The sequence below is a fragment of the Leopardus geoffroyi genome, chromosome E3 (genome assembly GCF_018350155.1).
Source record: "Leopardus geoffroyi isolate Oge1 chromosome E3, O.geoffroyi_Oge1_pat1.0, whole genome shotgun sequence".
Taxonomy (NCBI): Eukaryota; Metazoa; Chordata; class Mammalia; order Carnivora; family Felidae; genus Leopardus; species Leopardus geoffroyi.
Genome location: NC_059340.1, coordinates 4,026,770 through 4,048,746, shown reverse-complemented (window position 1 = coordinate 4,048,746; position 21,977 = coordinate 4,026,770). Strand labels below are relative to the sequence as shown.

The 21,977-nt window shown below is 54.6% G+C and overlaps 1 protein-coding gene across 1 annotated transcript in view; it reads left to right on the top strand.

The window, feature by feature from the left end:
* Positions 1-2,025: 2,025 nt before the first annotated feature.
* The window catches only part of TNRC18 (trinucleotide repeat containing 18), an 83,066-nt gene continuing 63,114 nt past the window's right edge, over positions 2,026-21,977 (top strand). Inside the window, exon 1 of the mRNA XM_045462445.1 lies at positions 2,026-2,323. Within this exon, the coding sequence (XP_045318401.1) occupies positions 2,137-2,323 (187 nt within the window). The 5' untranslated portion in view covers positions 2,026-2,136. The remainder of the gene's footprint in view (positions 2,324-21,977) is intronic.

Below are 21,977 nucleotides of genomic sequence, written 5' to 3'. Positions count from 1 at the left end.
GCCTCACCCTCGGGGTGCTCGGGAGGATCCGCGCAGCTCTGCGGTCCCCGATTACGGGATCGGGGACCGGCATCGGCGAGGTGGGGGCGCCCTGGGATGGGTGGGGGCGGGTCGCTGTGCCTCGGGCGCCCACCTGAGCCCTCAGCCCCGTTCCAGCCCGCCCAGCCGGGCTGAGGGGCGTCGGTTCCCTTCTCGGTTCCCGGCAGGCGGCGGGGGAGCCAGGGACGCCGAGACGTTTTCGATTATAGGCTGTTTTTAATTAAAAGCCGGAATTCAGCCATTTTAACTGCATTTAAGTGGGGGAGAAAAGTAGAGAGAACGCAGCGGAGCCCACAGATGGCCGAGCCAGCTTCTTTACCAGAGCGAGGGTGTTCCAGGGGCCTTCACCTCGACTTCCCCGAAGTGGGGCGTTGGGGCATGCTCCGAAGCTCTAGCTTTTAAAAGAAAGCTGCACAAAGAGCATTTAAAAAAAAATCACGGAAAGCTCATCGCCTCCTTAAGACATGTATCCTCGGATGTGGCGATCTTAGATTTTTCCAAAGTAAACGCGGATCTGGTAACCAGAGCCTGATGGGAGTGAGCGAGGGAGGGAGGAGAAGAAGAGGGTGTTTGTAACCAAAACCGGGTTAAAATAAGCACCCTTAGCACAAAGTTGGGGAGGGAGGCTGGAGAAGGAGGCCGGGAGGTCAGCGGCTGAGGGGGTCTGCAGTTCGGGGGGGTGGGCGCCGGTCGCAGGGCGGGCACCCGGGAGCCGGTGGCTTTGGCGTGGATCGGTGGCTCTAGGAAACGCCCGGGCCTCTCGGAATCGGGAATCCGAGCTGCTGCGGGCAGACGGAGAGCGAGGGCAGGGTTGGCTCCAAGACCCCCTCCCGCCCCCATGGGAATCGGCAAACGACAAATCTTTTAAACAAACAGCTTTAAACTGGAACTACAGGGGGATTTACCCAACGCTGGGGGAGGCGCCCCTTGGTCGGCCCGCGCTGCAAGGGTTTTCTTTGTAGGTTATTTTTGGGTTGGGGGGGGGAGCTAGGGTAGGAGCAGACCCTTCAGCCCCCTGCTTACCCTCTGACCGCCCCCCTCCCCCCAAATCCCCCGCGCCAGGCCACGTCCTAGGGCCGCAGGATTCCCAGGCCAAGGCGCTGGAAAATGAAACCAAAGCTTGTTTTGAAGGATTCTTTCCAGTGCTCGGGCGAGAATGCCACGTCTCGGGTCCTCGGACTCAGACTCTGCGACTCACAGTGGCCCGAGGGGGGCGGCGGGAGGAAGCACGAGCCTCTTTAAAAATAATAAACCAGCTTTGCGTCTTCTCTCCTGGAAAAAAAACAAAAAAAACCCGAAAAAACAAAAGACAACACTAATTGGCGGCTCAGGGCGAATTTAGGGAAACCAGACTCAAAAAGGCAGGCCAGGGGCCAAAAAGGTTAAATATTAAACTTTCCGGATCAGATAGTGACCCAGTGTTTAGGGAGATATTTCGAACTGCTCATGGAAAGGTTTCACGGTTTGAAACCCCGGAGCATGTGACGCCCAGGAATCAGTCCCACTTGGGAGGTTTGTATTTATGCCGCCCGGGCGCGGCCGAGGGGCCTTCCCCGGTTTCGGGAGGACCCGTAAGCCGCCAAGCCAGTTTAGGCTGGGGCGCAGCGCGCCACCGGCCACTTTCCGAGCCGGGTCTCCGGGAACCGCGGCCGCCGGAGCAAGGAGCATGGATTTTTACTTTTTATGGAGGACGGGTTACCCCCGATTTTATTTCTGGCCACCAGATCCGCATTCCCCGACCCCGAACGGCAAGACGACTTTCTGAAACTTTGTTGTCTTTTCCCCCCCCCTTCCCTTTTCCTTTTTCCCCCCTTCTGTTTCTTCCGCGGCCCGTGTCCTTTCCCCGCCAAGACGCCGTGTGCGCCGCCTCGCGCAGCTCCGCCTGGCCGCCCGGAGGGGCCCCACCGCCGGCCGCCCGTGCGCCCCGGGCCGCGGGCCCGCAGCCGAGCGCAAACCCCGCTGGCCGCCGCCGCCATGCACGCCGCGGAGCCCCCGCCGCCCGAGGACTCTGGGACTACGCCGAGGCCGAACTTTTAGGTCCCACTGAGCGAGGCCCGCGGGCCGGGTGGGGGGCTGGCTGCGGCACTCCCGCGGAGGATGGATGGCCGAGACTTCGGGCCCCCGCGGTCCGTGCACGGCCCCCCGCCGCCGCTGCTGTCCGGCCTGGCTATGGACAGCCACCGCGTGGGCACTACTGCGGCCGGACGCCTGCCCGCTTCTGGCTTGCCCGGCCCGTTGCCGCCCGGGAAGTACATGGCTGGCCTCAATCTCCACCCGCACCCGGGTAAGTGCCTTGCGCCGTGGCCGCCCCCTCCTGCCCCTCCCCCCCCGGGATCTTGGGGAGGGAGGCCCGGGAAAAACTGCTCGGCCTGTTCCTTGGCGTTCTTGGGACGCGGCACGTCTCTTTCCCTGGGCGGGTCCACGGGGGTGCGGGCAGGCTCAGCTCCCAGAGCGGTGAGACCCCCGGGCCCGGGACGGAGGCCATTCCCGAGGCCCCGGCGGAGAGGGTGCGCGGCTCGGCCGCTTTCCCCCGTGCGCCGTGCCCTCCCGAAGCATATGCGTCTGCCGAAACCGGAGCCTCCGGGGGCGATTCCGACTCCCGGGCCCCTGCTGCTCTAGGCCAGCCTGGGGTTTTCAAAACCTGGGCGAGAAAAGAACAAGCCCGCTCCACACCCTTTGAGACGTCCGTTCCCCGAGCTCGAATCCTTTTCTTGGCAAACGCCCTTGCCCAGCGCCCGTGGGCCGTTCTAGCCCCTCCACTCGCAGCGTGCGGGGTTTCCGTCCCGCCCCGGCGTCGGAGGCTGCGGGGAGAACGGAGACCACGGCCTCGGGCGGGCGGGGACCGTCTCGCCACCTCTCGGCCCCCGAGAGGAGAGCGGCGGCCCCGGGACTCACACCCCGGTGGGAGGCCAGCGACTGCGGCCCCAGGAGCCCCTTGTTCTCCGGCGGGAAGGCGGGCGCGCGGCGCGGTGGGGCGCAGAGACTGGGCCGCCGCCATCCCGAAGCTCGGGGAAGGAAGCGGCGTGCGAGCGGATCTGGCCGGGCACGAGCGGCGGAGGGAAAACCTTGGGCCTGACATCGAACCTCGGGAGAAGGTGGCCGAGAGGGCCCCGGAGGCCTCTGCCGTTTCCCGAGAGGGGCCGCTGAGGCTCGGCGGGGACGGCCCCCGGGCGGGAGAAGCTCGTCCTGGGCGGGCCGCGTCCGCTGCAGTCCAGCCGGGTGGGAAGGGAGGCGAGGGGCACCTCCAGACCTGCCGCCGGCCGCCGAAGGACACCCGCTCCCTCCTCCCCGGCTGCCTCCAGCTGCTTTGCTTGGCGCCCTACGCTTCACTTGAAAAAAAAGCCACCTCTCCCACTCCAGAGTGTAGTCTGGGACTCTTGCGATTTCTCGGGGAGCCTCCGACTCTCCCCTCGGCCTTGGGAGGGACTCCTCCGGCCGCAGTGGCCGCCTTGGCCCTGTCCCACCGACCCTGCCCGCTCGACCGAGGCCGCGCTGGCCGGTTTTGCCTGTGTCTTTGATTTTTTTTACGGAACTTTTCAGGAACCGGAGTCCCGGGGCTCAGAGGGACAAAGGGCCTTTGTGAGGCGCCGGGCAGGGGAGGGGCACACGCGGGGGCCGCGAGCCCGGGCATCCCTGCCCGCCGGGGTGCGAGGACTGGGTCTTGGCTTGGGGGCTCGTGCCCGTGTCCCCCCTGGAGCTGAGGCCGCATTCTGCCCAGGGGGCCGTGACCAGGGCTATGGTTTTCTCTACCGTGGTGCCAGGATCCCAGGGAGGGGTTAGGGGCTGCCCGCGGTACAAAGGGCAGCGTGGCCATCCCCTTTTGCCTGCCCTGAGGCCAGGGTAATTTTTGTGTTTGCCTCTCTTTTGAGTTCATCTCTTCACTTAGTTCACCCCAGGGTCGTGGCGGCATCCCTCGGCCTGGGAGTCAGACCCTGGGTCTTCCTGGCTGGGGGTGCCTTCCCTGGTCTCTGTGTCCCCCCCCCCCCCCCCAGCCAGGGAGAAGGCGTCCCATCTCCAGCCTGGTGCCTGCCTGACCCAGCCATGTGCCCTAATGAGAAGCAGTGAAAACAGCTACTACTCAAGGGGGTGCCTCTGGCAGCCTGCAGTGTGCCAGGGCCCAGCGGGCAGACTAACGCCCATTAGCTAGATGGGGAGGCTGAGGCTGGATAGGTGAAGAACCTTCACAGCGGCAGGCAGGACAAGGAAGTCCAGCTGGAGGTGGCCGCAGAGGCCTGTCTTCTGAGCCTCCTGCTTTAGAAGCCGTCTGCCTCCTGCATGCTTGGCAGCTGAGGTCATGGAGGAAATAGCAAGCAGGCTTGGAAAGTGCTGCTGTGGCCATGCTCACCTGGGAAGGAAGGGCTGGGGTGGGGGGCAAGCTGGCGCTGTCCCTGGCTGCCTCCACCTTGAGTGGCCTCAGGGAGACCCTGGACCCTAGGCCAACGCCCAGAGCCCAACCCAGTGCTAATCCTATTAGCCAGGAGGTAGAGAGCTGTTTCCCATTCACTGCTCGGGTGGGGTGGATTACAGATTCCTCAACCCAGCCCCCCTCCCCCTCTTTCTTTGCTGGGTGCAGGTGCTAAGTTTTCTCTTTCAGGCGCTTCTCCTACTTGGCTGTCAGCTTCTTAGGTCTGGCCAGCGTTATCAGCCCTTTCTTTATTTGTTTGTTTTTGTTCTGGGAAGCCAGGAGAGGCTGAGCCATTTGCCCTGGGTCACACAGCGAGGCAGTGTGAGACCGGATTACCTCCGACCCCTTCCTAGTCTGCTCTCCAGAGTGGGTAGGGGAGCCTGTGAATCTATCAGAGCTGCTTCTCTGGGAGACTCTGGGAGAACTCCTGGCCGGAGGGGGACCCTGGCTAGGGCTGGGCTGTGGCCACCCCATCAAGGCAGGTGTTGACAGGGCACTGTGGTGAGTGAGGATCCCTGGGGTGGGGGTGGGGGGGGATGCCTTTTTGCATCCTCGGTCTAGGCTGAGGGCTTTGGCTCTTTCCTGTGCAGAAAAGGAGGCAAATAAAGAATAAATGGGGTTTGGTTGGCCATTACCTTGCCGGTAACCTTGAGTATTGTTATACAGAGTGAGCTCTTAAATGTTCTCAGCAGTCAGTGAAATGGACAAGTAAGTGACAAGCACCTGGTAGGCTCCCCTCTTCAGTTCTGGGGCTGGGAGCCCTGGACCCAACCCTCCTCCGGCTGCAATTAAAGACCTATTAGCAGGATTTTGTACTTGGATGTTTATTCTCCCTGCCCCCACTCCCTGGGCTGGCTGGGCCCCGCAGGATACATGAATGGGGGGTGGAACCCAAGGATCAGGACCAGGAGGCCATGCACTTTGGACTGGCCAGTGGACAATAGGGGGCCACGGGCCTTCTCCAGGGTCCATCAGCTCTATCTCTGGAATCCAGCCCGTCGGCCTACTGGGATTGATTTAAAGAGATTAATCAGTGGGACTGGCCGGTGGAGTGATACGATCCAAAGATAAAGGAGATTTGCTGGGTGCTTCCTCCTCTCTGAGGCCTGGGGCAGGTTCTGGACTCTGGATGGGGGGCGGCAGGGGGCTCCTGGGCTCCCTGACTCCCCGAGCCTACTGGTTCCTTAGCTGTCAACCCAAACACTTCCTTTCTTCACTTGTTCATTTACTCGGCAAGCCATTTCCAAGCGTCTCTTGTGCGCCAGGCACTGCTCTGGCTCTGGGAATCCAGCGATGGCCAGACGCAAATCTTTGCCCTCATCGGAGTCCCATTGTAGTGTGGGGGCCAGGCAGTAGTCGCACACACACAGATCGTCGAAGGAAATCGTTTTAAATAGAGATACAGGCTGCGAAGGAAAGAGAATGCCCGGGGTCTGTTTGGGCTGGAGTGAGGGGCTCCCAGGAGTGAGGGACTAGGAGAGGGGAGAGTGACTGCAGCTGCGGGGAGGGGAGAGGGGGACCCTGCAGGTCCCTGAAGGCCAGTAATGAGGTCTTGGAATTTCACACTGAGGAAGGAGAAGGCAGTGGAAGGTTTTAAACGGAGAGGGTGATTCAAAGTGAGGGACGTTTTACAGAACTGGTCTGGACTCTCTTTTTCTTTCTTTCTTTCTTTCTTTTAAATGTTTTTATTTGTTTTTGAGAGAGAGACAGACACAGAAAATGAGAACGAATTGGGGGGGTGCAGAGACAGAGGGAGACACAGAATCTGAAGCAGGCCCCAGGGTCTGAGCTGTCAGCACAGAGCTCCATGCAGGGCTCGAACTCATGAGCTTGAGCTTCGAGATCATGACCTGAGCCCAAGTCAGAGGCTTAAAGGACTGAGCCACCCAGGTGTCCCGGAACTGGTGTGGACTCTTAAAAAATGTCAATGGCATGCCAAGACAGAGGGAGGCCGAGAACAGTTCCTGATTAAAAGACTAAAAAAATGTGACCGCGGAAGGCGATGTATGGCCCGCGATTGGATCTTGGATTGGGGAAGAAATTGCTCTAACGTACATCATGGGTGCAATTGATGAAATTGGAATATGGGCTGTAGATTAGCTGATAGTGTCAAATCAATATTAGGTTTCATGAAGCTGATAACTGGACCGTGGTTATGTAAGAGAATGCCCTTGTGCTTTGGAAGTAAGAACACTGAAATGTCTAGGGACAGGGGACATGATGGCCACAACTTACTCTCAGGAATGGCTCAGGAAGAGACAAATTTATAGATGTATGGGAGACACCCATAAATCGTTGAGCCCGAGTTACATACAGGGTGAGAAAGTTCACAATGGCTGGACCTGGGGAAGGTCATATGGCAGGTCATTGTACTATTTCAAACTTTTCCCCGAGTTTGAAATTATTTCAAAATAAGCATTTAGCAAAATTGGTCTGGGCTGCCAGCTGGAGACTGTGGTGGGTAGTCCGTGGCCAAGAGGCTGTTAGGGAGGTGATAGTGACCGGGGAGGGAGGCTGGAGGCCGCCAGGGTTTGAGGCTTTGGTGGAGGTCAGGCTACGACGAAGACGCACGGAGGGGAAGAGGAGGAGGATGGAAGCTGGCTGGATTTTTGGGAGGTGCTGCTTGTGGAGGAATGGGGAGGAACAGATTGGGGAGAGTGCGGTGATTGGGCATTCTTGATTTGGATGGGAGCCGCTTGGGGTGCTTTTGTTCCAGCGTGGACCAGTATGGTCTGAGCTGACTTATCTCCCTCCTGGTCATCGTTAGCCCTGGCCTCCACCCAGACTCCAGCCCCGTCACTGTGACCACCCTGTCCTCCTTTACGTCCCAGCCCAGCTTTTGAGGGGACCCATGGGAGCTGATGTCCGGATAGGTCTTGGGGCTCCCCAGGGGCTCCTGGGAGCCCTGGCCAGCAGTCAGTCTTGGCCCCCAAGGTCAGGGTCCTTACCACACTAGCTGCCCACGGAGGCCTGGCATCTGACTCCAGAGGAGGCCGGGCTATCAGGTGGGAAACACCAAAGCTCTGTGCCACCTTTGCAGGCCCACAGATGCAGCCATCACCTGCATCCGAGTTCCCTTCGTGAGCTAATGAAAGCGAACAAAAAAACCCTCTTCATGCGCTCTCCCAATCTTGCACGTTCTGGGCCTTCACGAGCCAGCTGAAGATTCTACCCTTTGATCTCCGGATAAAGAACTGCTTTATCTGGAGGCAGGTTGGCCTCGGAGCTGAGGTTAGACTGCTGGAGTTTTGGGTCATGCTCCTCCACTTACTGGGTGTGGGATGTTTCTCTAAGCCTTGATTTTCCCATCTATAAAATGAGTCCATTAGTGACACTGAATTCATCCGGCTGTTGGGAGGTTCGAATGAGCAAATGCCAGCCAGATGCCTAGCATAGGGATGGCCCTCGCAAAAGTTAGAGTAAAAGTGGTTGCTGGAATTATAGTCATCATTAACCGATGACTCAACAAGTCATCAAGTTAACAAGCTAATCTCTTGTTCTAGTCCCGTCCTCTCCAGGGGACCTCTGGAATTGTGTATTAGGCCCCTCTGAATGGCCCATGGGCTTCTGGGACTCCAGGGTCCCACCCTGAACCCGTCAATTGAATCTCTCTCTCTCTCTTTTTTTTTTTAATTTAAAAAAATTTTTAAAAAAATTAAAAAAAAAATTTAATTTTTTTTTTAAATTAATTTGGTGTAACAGATATACCGTAAAATGCTTCAATCGTGAGTGTTTAGAACATGGCATATTTACAACACGACCACGCCCGTCTAACTACCAACCAGCTCGAGATCAGGGCATTGCCAGCGTCCAGAGGGTGCCATCTTGTTCTCTCCCAGCCACCCTCTACCCCATCTCCAACATCATTCTTATTTCTGGTACCTTAGAACCGTTGTGCCTATTTTTGAACTTTCTATATATAAGTGGAATCATACGGCGTGCCCTCTTTTCTTTCTGCTTGCTTTCACTCAGTCGTATGTACGTGAGATTTATCCGTATTGCGGTGTGGGGCGATAATTTATTTCTTGGTGCTGTGTAGTATTATACAGAAAAATAGTACTACTTTATCCCCTCCTGCCGATGGACACTGAGGGTTTGCTATGGATAGTGGTGTTAGGAACATGGCTTTTGGTATACATACGTACACAGTTGTTTGGATATAGTACCTAGGAGCAGACTGTTTGCTCACAGGGTATATGGAGGTTGAAGCTTTAACAGTTGTGTGTTCTCCAGTGGATGTTCCATTGCACCCTCCTGGCAATATCATTCCACCTCTTCGCGTCTTCACCATTCCTACGAATATTGTCAGTTTCCGTAAATTCTACCCATGCAGGTGAGTGTGCGTTAGTATCTAATTGTGTGCGCATCTTAAAATCCTTTCCCTCGTTTATTTATTTTTTTTTTTTAAGTTTTATTGAGGAATACTCTGCCCACTGTGAAGTTCACCCTTTAAGAGTGTGCGGTTCTGCTTAATGCTAAATATAAACATGAGAGTAAAAGTTACACATCGTTTTAAAAGTCAGTTAGTGTTAGAAGAAGAATTATGAAGAAAACCAGCCATCCCCTGCTTCCTGTCTCCCTAGTCTTGATTCCTTTAGTTAACTCTTTTGGCTCTTTCTTGAAGCCTTTTCATCCATATTTCTATGTAATAACCTTCTCCTGCTAGTTATTTTTCAGTCTTTGCGATTCTCTGTTGACTTCTGTGGAAGATGAGCATTTTGTGTGGACTGTCTGAGTCTGAATCATGACTCTGCTACTTCTTAGTGTGAGACCGTGGGCAAGTTTCTTTACTTTTCTCTGTGCCTTGAAAATGTTTGTCATCTGTAAAACAGGGGAAAATAATAGCGACTGCTTCATGAGATTATTGTGAGGATTAAATAGTTAATACAGGGGCGCCTGGGTGGCGCAGTCGGTTAAGCGTCCGACTTCAGCCAGGTCACGATCTCGCGGTCCGTGAGTTCGAGGCCCGAGTCGGGCTCTGGGCTGATGGCTCAGAGCCTGGAGCCTGTTTCCGATTCTGTGTCTCCCTCTCTCTCTGCCCCTCCCCCGTTCATGCTCTGTCTCTCTCTGTCCCAAAAATAAATAAACGTTGAAAAAAAAAAATAGTTAATACATGTAAAACACTTAGAACAGCATCTGGAATATAATAAGCTCTAGTAAGTATTTATTATTGTTGTTATATCATGCCCCATCATGTTTCTTTCCTCTATCCTCCCAATATATGTGAAATAAAGTCTTGTTTAAACCAGGTTTATTATTTTGTGTTTGGCTTTGTAAATATTGCCTACATTTGAGCCAAGTAGTATAATAAAATTCACTTCTTTATTTCCTGGAGTTATTCATTGCCTTTTTTTTTCCCCCTTTAATTTGCTGGGATTTCTTACAATCTCTGTCTTCCAGTCTCTTGGACTACTGTTTATTTGGTCCTATCTACTGGATTAGCTGCCTCTTTTCTTGCATATTTCTTTCCTAGAGTTTTCCATCTTTCTGGTCTAGTCTGGTTTGCCTGGTGCTTGGCCCTGTTTTAGAGCCATAATCCTTCAAACTCCCTTTATCTCTCTGCTGTGTTGGATTTCCTGTTTCCTCACTCCCTTGCTTTCCTTTTTTTTGTGCTTTACTTCCTTGTTTTGGTAGAGCACATCCTGCTGCAGTTTTCTGTGAAAGAGTCCATGGAAGGCAAGTTTTTTTTGAGGCCTAGTGTGTCTGAAAATGCCTCTGTTCTACTGTCATGCTTAACAGGCATTTTGGAAATAATTTACCCCTGGTGTTTGAAGGAATTGTAACATCACCTTCCAAATTCCAGTGTTACTTTTGAGTAGTGTGATGCTCTTTTGTTTCTTGATCTTCATGTGTGAACCTTTTCTTTTTTTTTTTTTTTATCCTTTTCCAAATGCTTAACATTTTTTAGAACTGCATCAAGAGCATTGGCTCTAAAATTCATGCACAAACATGCTTCACCACTCTCTAGCGATGTGGTCTTGGACATGCTTCAGTTTTCTTTTTTGTGAATTGAATAATAGTGCCTACCTTTTACCGTTTCTATGAAGACTAAATGAGCTTATGTACATAAATGCCCAGGACATTGTTTGGCACAAAGTAAGCCTCATGGATATTAATACTGTTACTATTCTTTTCATCACTTGTGGTCTGAAATTTCATATCGATGGGTCTTCCTGTGGATTCTTTTGCATTTCCTGTGTTGGGTGCTCCATAGGCCATAGTCATCTGGAAACTGAGGTCCTTCAGGCTGAATTATTATTATTTTTTTGAATTAATATTAATTTTATTAGTATTTTGTAATCCCCTTCCCTCTAGTACTCCTATTCATTAGATATTGGATCTCCTAGACTGATCATCTACTTTTTTGTATACTTTATTTTATTTTATTTAAAAAAAAAATTTTTTTTTTCAACGTTTATTTATTTTTGGGACAGAGAGAGACAGAGCATGAACGGGGGAGGGGCAGAGAGAGAGGGAGACACAGAATCGGAAACAGGCTCCAGGCTCTGAGCCATCAGCCCAGAGCCCGACGCGGGGCTCGAACTCCCGGACCGCGAGATCGTGACCTGGCTGAAGTCGGACGCTTAACCGACTGCGCCACCCAGGCGCCCCTGTATACTTTATTTTTTATTCAGCTTTCTAGGACATGTTCTTAACTGTCTTCTAACCTTTCAATGTAATGTTTTTAATTTCTAGGAGCTCTTATAATTGGATATTCTTCCTTTTTTTAATTTTTAGGTTTATTTATTTATTTTGAGAGAGAGAGAGAGAGTGGGCATGTGTGCGTGCATGAGCAGGGGAGGGGCAGAGAGGGGGAGAAGAGAATCCCAAGCAGGCTCTGTGCTGTCTGCACAGAGCCTGATGGGGAGCTCAAACTCACAAACCCGTGATATCATGACCAAAATCAAAGAGTCGGACGTGTAGGTGACTGAGCCACCCTGTTCTTGTTTCATGGATACATTAATTCTCATTACTTGGAGAATGTGTGTGTGTGTATGTGTGTGTATATATATATATATATATATATATTTTTTTTTTTTTTTTTTTTTTTTTCTCACTTGTCTTTCACATTGGAGACTTCCATGGGTGTCTGGTGGTTGATTGTCTGGTGTCTCTTCATATTTAAGATGGGAGGCACAACAAAGCTAGGGGGACCCATTGACCCTTGTGGAACTGCCCTGAATGTCTCTATAGATCTTTCCCTTTTGAGTTTGCCAGACTCCCAGGCAGGAGTTCCAGTCTCCTGCCCACAGGGGAGCTAAAGCCTGGCTGTTCCCCTTCCAACAGCTGGAACAGTGGAAGAAGGTTTCTACTGAGATCCATTTTTCATTTCGGTCCCCACCCCAGCCCTGAGGATGTAGCCAAAGACCCTCAGTGGCTCCATCGGCCCCCTAGTAAGTAAACAGAGGGCTTGTGGGGGGCTCTCCATTCTTTCTCTGCTCCTCTCTGCACCATGGCCTTTGCAGGTGCTGGGTCCAGGTTCTGCACGTCTCAGGAATTGCTCGTTTCTCGGTAACCTCCGAGGTTCAGTTGCAATTCTCCCAGCTCCCCACCCTGCCTCTTTGGTCCCTGCTTCCTGCTTCGAGAATGTTGTGAGTGTTGTTTCCTTTCCATTCCTGTGTTTTGCTGTTTCTCTCCCTGTTAAGCTGCATTGCTGTTGTTGTCGTGGGGTTCTGGCGTTTGGGAAGGGATTTGGCAGGACAGATTCTATGCACCACTTCTGGGATCCAGCCCACTCTCCTTCCCCTGGCCCCTGTGCCTGGGAGGGGAGGCCTGGTTCCTGGGTCCCTGCCTGTCCCACTCACGGGCTTCCTAGCTTTCGGCCCAGGGGTTCTAGAAGGCCCTCCTCCCTCCCTCTCTACTTCCTCCTCTAGACCTAGACCTAGGTTAGGGAGGAAAGAAAATCCACGGGCAAGTCCTCTAATTGCTTTAGAATTGAGAACGTCTGGAGCCCTGGGGCAAGGCTGGAGTGGATGCATTTGCATGTCTTTGGCAGGGTTGAGGCCTTGACCCTCTGGGCTGCTGCGGGATTCCCTTTATTTGGACTTGAGCACCTACTTTGTGGGCTGGGCACCTGGGTGGGGCCAGGCAAAGTCCCAGCCCACAGGGGTCCCATATTCAGGGCTGGGAGTAGGATGGGGGTTAAAGCCCCATTGTCCTTCTGTGGTGGGGGTGGGGTTAGCTAAAAAATGTGCTTTGGGATCTGACCCCCTGGGGGGGAGCCAGGTTGCCTCCCAGCGGGAGGGGAGAGGCCTGGTAGCTAGCACAAGGCTGAGTGACGGAGCTGGAGGAACAAAACCCAGCGGCCGTAGCTGGAGAGGCGGGATGGGGAGGGGAGGCTGGGGCCCGCCCAGCGGTCTCCTCCCCTCCTGGCAGGGCAGGGCAGGGCAGGGCAGCAGCTGGTCGATCTGGCCTGGTGGCTCCTCTCTGCTTGCCTTGGAGGAACCCCTGCAGCTCAGGACTCACCGCTGTCTCTGCCGCACTGTTGGGAGCTTGGGGACAGTGGCAGTGGCCACAGGTCCCGTGGCCCAGCCAGAGCACCAAGAATGTGCAAAGCACCAAGAATGCCCCCCCCCCCCCGCCCCCCAACCCAGCCTGGAGCTCTGTCCCTCAGCCTTGTTTATCTGTCGTGTGGGACCTACTTCTAGCATAGGGGAGTGCTGTGGTCACAGCTTCGTTCCTTTCCTGCTGCCTTCACTTTACTTTAGAGGAAAGTAAGGCACAGAGAGGTGGTGTTACCTCCCCAAGGCCACACAGCTGGGAAGTGAGGGCCTCTGGAAGCAAGGCCTGAGCTACCTGCCAGAAAGCCAGGGGCTGGGGAGAGCTTGGTCATTGGTAGGAATTTTTCCTTCTCTTTCCTTTTTTCCTCTCTTGGCTCATTTTAATTTATTCATTTGCTTCAGTTTTTGCAAATTTTGTCAAGGTGAGAGTTTGTAAAAGTTACTCATAAAGATTACTTAAAATGTAATACTTATCATGTTAGTGTTCAGATTGGCCTCTCTCCACCCCCACTGACCTTTCCTTTCCTACAGATTTTTTTTTTTGAGAGAGAGAGAAGCGAACACACACACACACACACACACACACACACGCACACACACACAGGAGAGGGGCAGAGGAAGAGCAGAGAGAGAATCCCAAGCAGGCTCCACACTCAGCACAGAGCCTGATACGGGCCTTGATCCCACAACTATGAGAACATGACCTGAGCCGAAATCAAGAGTTGGACACTTCACCCACTGAGCCACCCACGTGCCCCATATGGATATTTTTTATTGGGGTTTAAGATGCACGGAGAAATGGGCATAGATCATAGACGTACAGTTGTATTATTTTTTCACAAACTGAACCCACTGCGTAACGGTCCCCCTGCTCTCTTCCCCCTCCCAAGAGGTGACCTTCTCAAACCACCTGAGATTTGAGTCGCTTGAGTCGCCTGTCCGCGCAGGTAGTACAAGGAGGCATGTGCTGTGTTGCCTTTTGGGTGAGGTGGTGAGATTCACCACGGCCCCGGTCTGGGTGGTGGTAGTTTCTCCTCGCTGGAGATGTTCGTGGTGCGGCCACGTCACGATTTGTTTATCCGGCTGTTGATGTACATTTGGGTCGTTTTCTGATTTTGACTACTATCGTGGTTAGACTCCGCGCGGAAGGCGTAGAAAGGCCGACTTGCTGTGCGCGTTTCCACACCTTGCCCTCGGATGTATACCTGCGAGGGCACGGCTGGGTCACAAAGGTTGGCAGAGGGTGCCCAACCGGTCGTGAGAGTGGTTGTACCAATTTACGCTTCCTCCAGCCGCGTATTAATATTTAATCCTGTCCATCTTTCCTTGTTGACCTCAGCCCCTCTGGCGGGCCCGTATGTGGTAGTTTAAAAATTTTTTTTTTTCAACGTTTATTTATTTTTGGGACAGAGAGAGACAAAGCATGAACGGGGGAGGGGCAGAGAGAGAGGGAGACACAGAATCGGAAACAGGCTCCAGGCTCTGAGCCATCAGCCCAGAGCCCGACGCGGGGCTCGAACTCACGGACCGCGAGATCGTGACCTGGCTGAAGTCGGACGCTTAACCGACTGCGCCACCCAGGCGCCCCCCGTATGTGGTAGTTTAAATTCACGTTCCCTCCCTGGTTTTAGAGGCTGAGTACCGGGGCGCCTGGCTGGCTCAGACGGAGGAGTGTGCCACTCTTCATCTCAGGGTTGTGAGTTCGAGCCCCACGTTGGGTGTAGAGAATACTTTAAAAAAAAAAAAAAGCTTAAAAAAAAAAGAAAAGAGAATGAGTGCCTTGTTATCCGTTTACTGGCCATTTGGATATCTTATCTGTGACCCTCTGGGTGCCCATTTCTACCTTCTCTTGTCTGACTTTCTCTCATTGAATTGCAGGAGTTCTTTATATATTCCAGATACAGACCCTTCCCTGGTGACGTAGGGCACAGATCTTTTTCCATGCGGTAGCTTCCCTTTTCTCCCTCCTAATGGTGTCCTGGGATGAATGGACATTTCTCATTTGAACGTAATCTCCAGTACATCGTTCTTATCTCTTTGGTTCGTGCCGTTTATAAAATGGGCTTTGAGAAACCTTTGTTTGCCCTCGGGCTGTGAAGGTATTTTTTTCGGCATGTTCTTCTAGAAGCTTTCCTGTTTTGCTTTTCACGTGTAGAGCCACAGTCCACCTGGAATTGATTTTCGAAACCTTGTCCCCATTAAACAACAATTCCCTGTTCCCTGCCCCTCCCCCCGCAGCCCCTGCCACCCACCCTTCTACTTTCTGTCTCTATGAACTTGGCTACTCCAGGGACCTTCCTAAAAGAGGGATCCTACTTTGATCTCTGCATTTGTCTTTCTGTGTCTGGCTGATCTCCCTGAGCATAGTGTCCTGAAGATTCATCCATGTTGGAGCACGTCAAGAGAGAGGGAGAGAGAGAATCCCAAGCAGGCTCCACACTGCCAACACAGAGCCCGATGCCGGGCTTGAACTCATGGACCGTGAGATCGTGGCCTGAGCCGAAACCCAAGAGTCGGACGCTTAGCTGGCTGAGCCACCACCCAGGGGCCCCTCCTTTCCTTTTAAGGCTGAATCATGTTCCATTTTATGGATGGACCGAGTTCTGGTTATCCAGCTGGGCCTTGGGTAGCTCCTACCTTCGGCTGGTGGGAATAATTGTAAATGATGCCACTCCGAATACGGGTGTGCAGATACCTCCTCGGGAGTCTGCTTCCTATTTGGGGGTAACATTTAGAGGCTGAACACGCACACACAACTGCCAGGATTTGGATTGGGATTGCATGGAATCTCTGGCTCAGTCTGGCCAAAGTGAGCATCCTAGGAGGCACATCTGGTGATTTCCTTGGGAGGGACCCCCATAGTGGGTCTGCATGCCTTTTCCAGGCCTTGAAGAGTTCTGCTGATTTGCTTTCTGAAAGCTGGGGATGGGCTGGCTCTCTACTCACCCTCCCTGGGTGGCTTCCCACCCCGCCTCCGCCCTCCCCGCAGCCAAACCCCAAATGTGCTCGTTGGAAAGACGAAAATGGCGTCATCCCCTTTTGATACTTCTTTGTAAATCCTAACGAGAAATTTCTTACCGGATTCAGCCATTTGCTGTTGTCGGTGATTTGCTTGGGATTCTTACTGAATGATCAGACTCTTTTTTTATACGGCGAGGGCATTAACCCGCTCTCTGGCTTAGATATTACAGAGGTCTGTGCGTCTCGGGATCAGTGGGAGTGAAGGTCATTTTATCTGGAGGGTCCTCACCCTATTTTCAGCTGCTGTCATAGAAACGCCTGAGTCACATGTCGGTGCTCTGGGCTGGAATGAGCTCTTTTCTGGGTGATAACCCTGATTTGATCATGCTGATGAGATGCTCTGATAGCCTTTGGTGACACTTTAAGGGATACAGCTCCTTTCTGAGGCCGGAACGTTTTAAATAGAAAGGGACGATAGATTTGTTCTGTTTTGGCTAGGGGGAGGCTTTGCTGGGAGTGAAACCAGGCAAATAGGGTCTAGCGTCTGGGTGGTGTGGCTGAGTGGAAGAGTGTAGAATTTGGAGTCAGAGCCTCAATTTCTTCATCTGCAGAAGAGTTAAGAATCCTCCCCTCCCAGGGTTGAGGGGGGTGGGGAGACAGAATGAAGCAAAGCCTCTTGAACGCCGAATGCTGGCTGTGAAACAGGGTCTCAGGAAAGGCTCTGGCTGATCATAACCTCGCCCATCCCTCTCCTCCATAATTGAGCTCCTTCTGTGTGCAGCGTAGGGGGCACTTGGGGTGGTATAAACCCACACTGTAACGTAAGGGTCTGCGGACCCTAGCCAAATTAGGTGTACCTCCGGTTTTTTTTTGTAAATAAAGTTTTATTGGCACAGAGCCCAACAGTTTATGTGTTGTCTGTGGCTGCTTTCCCTGCAGCAGGCAAGATAGGCCCACAGTGCCTAAATGATTTATTATCTGGCCCTTTCAAGAAAAAGCTTGCCGACTCCTGTTCCAGTGGGTGGAGAGGGACAATAAACAAGGGGCTACAATAAAGAAGGAACTAATAATGTGTGCTTGGTATGATAAATGGTGATAAGCGCTATGGAGAAAAATAGTTCAGGAAAGGGTGTAGGGTGGGGTGGGTCGCAGTCCAAAATAGCGTGGTTAGCAAAACAAATAAAATAGCATGGTTAGGAAGGCCGTATTCATCAAGCGTCACTTGGGGTATAAGAGAAGGGAGCGAGGTCTATACAGATGGGAGTTTCCAGACCATTTGGCGGATCTGGAGGGAGGAAGGGATTCCAGGCTGAGGTGCAAAGGCCCTGGGGTGCAGCCTGTGAGGCTGTGCTGTTCCATGTTCCAGCCCAGCCCATTTGGAGTGATAAAATCCTTCATCGTTTACCAAACCTTTGTACCCGCCGTGATCTCGCCAAGTACCCCTCCCTGCTCCCACCAGAGCAGGACTAGAAGGGTCCCCAGTGACTTCCATCTGTTACAGAGGCAGGATTCCACTGGCCAGCTGAGGTGGCCTGACTGTTACTCTGGCCGGGGGACGGGGGGTGTCTGGCAGCAGATGGGCATAGCGTCGCACATTACAGAGTGTATCTGGATGGGCTTAGTCCCCAACTCCTGACACACAGTAGGCCTACATAAGCATTGAGGGAGGGAGGGAAGGAAGAAAAGAGGGATGGACGGATGGACAGACGGAAGGACGGACCTTGTCTGGATTCAAGTTCTGCCTTCTGGTGACCTTGGCCAGCCTCAGAGTAGGCAAACCTCAGAAGCTCTTCCTGTGTTCCAGGTGTGGGTGAGGGGGGTGGTGATGGCTGAAAACAGGCTGGCCAGTGTCCCCAAATCCATAGCTCACTGCTGTGATCCTGGGGTGCTTGTCCATGGCTGGCAGTGTGTGGGGTGGGAGGGGCTGGGATGGTGGTGGTCCCAGCTTGGGGAAGGCCTGTTAACTCAGTGCGTGAGGGGGCACAGAGTGGGGAGCTAAGGCCGACCTTACCCAGCTCTCTGCTGCTTATGCTCCTGGAGGGACCCTGAATCTTTCCCCCGGGGAGCTGGGCCTCAGTGCCTCCTTCCCCGGCCCCCCTGGGGCATCCTTGCCCTCTCCCTGGGCACTGAGGACCAGAGAAGGAGAAGACCACTTTCCAAGCACCTCCTAGGGTGGCGGTGGGGGAGGGGGGTCGGGGAGGGGCTTCCTTCACTTTCCCTCACTTTCCCTCTCTCAGGGCCCAGGACTGGACTAGAGATAGGGGTCCGCCATGGTGGGCTTCCCAAGCTGAGGGCTTGGTGTGACAGTGTGTCTATAGCAGTGTCCCAGCAACTTGGTCCCCCCAGGCAAGCTCTGAGCCTCAGTTTCTTTGTCCGTAAAATGAGGAGAACCAAGTTCCTGCGCTCCCAGGGCTGTGGGAGGGTGAGTCAGGATGGGGAGCTGCCAGCCCAGGGACCGCCTGCCTTGCGCCGGGCATCAGGGCGCTCTGGGCAGAGAGGCTGGTCTACCAGCCAGCAGAGAGGAGAGCTTATCATTTGTTGTTGTTGTCTCCCAGTTCAAGGTGAAATTCATACAGTGAATTTCAAATTAACCGTTCGGAAGTGTGTGATTCAGTAGTATTTAGTGCCTTCGTAGGGGGCCATCACTAGCACTCTGGTTGCAAAATTAAAGTTTTAAGGAAGGACAGAGGGAATTTGGGTAGAGGGTCCCTTCCACACCCTGACTTTGAGCAGGTGCTCTGCTTCTCCGAGCCCCAGGGTTTGTACCGAAAAATGACGAGAATGACCGTAAAAATGGCAGCCGACGTCCCGTGGCACTTCACGAAAGCATTTTACACGTTATGTTTACCATGTGACCACTTCACACAGCCTGGGGACACGGAGAAACTTGCCCAGAGTCACAGAGCAAGTGGGCCTTGGAGCCAGGGTCTTGTCTCTTTGTCGTCCCTGGGGACCCTTCTGTGACCTCCCTTCCTGTGGTGGAGGACGGGCTTGTCAGAGGTCTCGTCCCTGGCCCCAGTCTGGTTTCCAGCAAGGAGAGGCCCTCACAGACTGAAGCTAAATTAAGTATAAACTAATTTAAAATTAAAACACGGTAAAAAAAAATTTTTTTTTAATGTTCTTATTTATTTTTGAGACAGAGAGACAGAGCACGAGCGGGGGGAGGGGCAGAGAGAGAGGGAGACACCGAATCGGAAGCAGGCTCCAGGCTCCGAGCGGTCAGCGCGGAGCCCGACGCGGGGCTCGAACTCACGGACCGCGAGATCATGACCTGAGCTGAAATCAAGAGTTGGACGCTGAACTAAGCCACGCAGGTGCCCCTAGACTCATGAAAATTTCGGAAAATTAAAGATGTGTTAACTCACCGGCCACATTTACATGCTCAGTAGCCACAAGTGGCTGCTGTAGGTAGCCTCAGCACAGATACAGAGCATGTGTCCAACGCTGTTGCTTACGGGGCCGTAAGTGTCATTTATTCACCTGGCCTGCTCGGAACGGCAAGCGGGGCAGCGGGAACATTCTCCTATGGGTGACTGCCCCGCAGGGCTGCAGAGCCGATGGCTGGGCTCTGGGGTCAGCCCCAGCTCCGCGCCCTGCCCAGCGCCCTGTGACTTGCGATCGTCGCTTGTCCTCATGCTGGGGAGAAGAGTCCACAAATGACCACGTGTGAACCTGAAGTGGTTTCAGCATGAGTGGTGCCAGGTGGCCCAGCCTGTTTGTTTAGCGTTCGCCGTTATTATTCTGGATGACGGTAATTTGTTGTGGTTACACGTGTGTTTTAGGTCATTGGTGTTGGCTTCCAAGGCGGCCAGTGAGCAGGCGGCACCTCTTGCCACCAGGGGGCAGCCTGGGACCAGGGTGGGGGCCGGGCCTCGAGCTCAGCCTTCGGTGGGTGGCAGGGAGAGCCCCTCCCACCTCGGGCCCTGCGGGAGGATTTCCAGCAAAGTCTAGGGAGAGACCATTGGGCTCTGGCCTGACTGTCGCTGTCCCCTGGAGCCCTGAGACCCACATCTGGGGAGCTAGGAGGCCGTCACCGGGTCCCCAGGGGTGGGTGCGAGGAGCAGGGGTGTGTACCTAGACTTTTTTTTTTTTTTTTAATTTTTTTTTTTCAACGTTTATTTTATTTTTGGGACAGAGAGAGACAGAGCATGAACGGGGGAGGGGCAGAGAGAGAGGGAGACACAGAATTGGAAACAGGCTCCAGGCTCCGAGCCATCAGCCCAGAGCCTGACACGGGGCTCGAACTCCCGGACCGCGAGATCGTGACCTGGCCGAAGTCGGACGCTTAACCGACTGCGCCACCCAGGCGCCCCTGTGTACCTAGACTTTGAGAGGAGCACCAGGGATGCCGAGGCACGGGCCGGGGCCTCGGACAGCAGCCTGGAGGCTCTGGCGATGCGGGGCGAGGGTCAGCTGCCTGTCCTCCACTCCAGGGAGACCCGGCAGGATGGCCTGGGATGGCGCCTGGTGGGTGTCCTCAGGGGTCAGGGGCCGCCCCTGCCCTTAGTATCTGCGCTGCCGAAGGGAGCACTACCCTGTCTCCTAATCCTGACGCGGGTCTCTCTGCTTTTGCCATCGGAGGATTAGAAACGGCGCTCGAGTAGCCAGTCCACGAGTTGACGCCTGCTGTGTGCCGGGTCCCGGGTGGCAGGAAGTGAGGCTGGCGGTTCTCGCCTGCAGGGAGGGGACCCGCTTGTGGGGAGGGATCCGCATTACCAAGTGTGTTTGGCAGGGGCTTGGATGCAGTGGCCAGAGGGGCTTCGGTGAGGCGCCGGGAAGGCCCCACCTAAGGGGGAAACGGGCCGGGTCTGGGGGGGTCGACAAGGACACCTGGGGGCTGGTGCCCGAGCGGCTGGGTGGAACGGAGGCAGCCACCGGCATTCGGAAGCGTGTTTGGTTTGCATCCGAGATCCATCGCTCAGCGGCTTCAGGAGAATAGTTTGGGGAGAGCACGGGGGGCAGGGTATATGTGCAAATGAACGCCCCTGTCGTGTGTAACCGACCTTGTGACTGGCGGTGGGGTGGCGACGGTGTGCCTGTTGCACGGAGTCGCACACCTCTGGTCTGGGAGGGGCGCACGTTGGCCCGTGTGGTCTTGCCAGGGCACCAGAATTCCCGCCGGACCCGGGGAAGGGAGTTTGGGCGCCGTTGAGCCCCTGTGGCAGGCGGGAGCCGTTGGTGGCATCCGGGCACCAACGCCCCACCAGGCCTTGGGTGCTGCTGGGCGGGTTTCACAAGCCTGGGCAGGGGCAGGCCTGGGCCACCGGGCTTCCGCGCGGCCCGAGGCAGGAAGAGCTGGTGGCTGATGTAAGCCCTTGCGCAAACCTCTGGCTGCTGGCTTCCGGAGCCTTCTACCCGCCTGCCTGCCAAGGAGGAAGCCTGGGGCCTGGTGGGGCCCAGAGGCCCTGCTGCCCAGGCTCGGGCCACATGGGTGTCCTGACCGGCCGCCATGGCCCTGGGTCCCGAAGGCTTGGCGCTGGAGTCTGGTGAGGGGGCTGGGTGAGGCTGGGCTGGAGGACGGGGACTCCGCAGACACGGGGTCTGGTGATGGCACATGTGGCCAGAAGGTGTCCTCCTGCCGTTTCCCTGCATGTACCCCCAAAGGGACCGGGTGGACTTTGTGGCATCCTGTGCCCCCGGGAGGTAGTAAGTGAGCGCCTGTCGTATACAGACTGCATACGGCGCTGTTGGGGACCCTGAGGTGGGACGGGGCTCTGGGAGCCCCCCCCCCCCCCACCGTGGGCTGGGGCCGCCGATGGTGTCTCGTCTGGGTCATTGCAGACAGTACCCGCCTCACAGGGATGTGGGGAGGTTACCCGAGGGGGCACACGGGCAGCCCTTAGCTCGGGCTGGCCAGAGCTGGCTCCTGCTGGCTGCTTGGCCATCCCCGCCATGCTCGGTTCTGTGTGCAGGCCTCCGCCCCTCCTCCTGGGGGCGTTGGTGGGAGGATTCAGTCCCCAGACTGGTGCTCGTCAGTGACTGGGCGAGGCTGCCGTTTGTTGTTACTATTCTCCTGCGGTGCGTGCTTTCCTCTTCACTGTGGTTCTTAAGGGAGGCGTTAGTATTCCCAT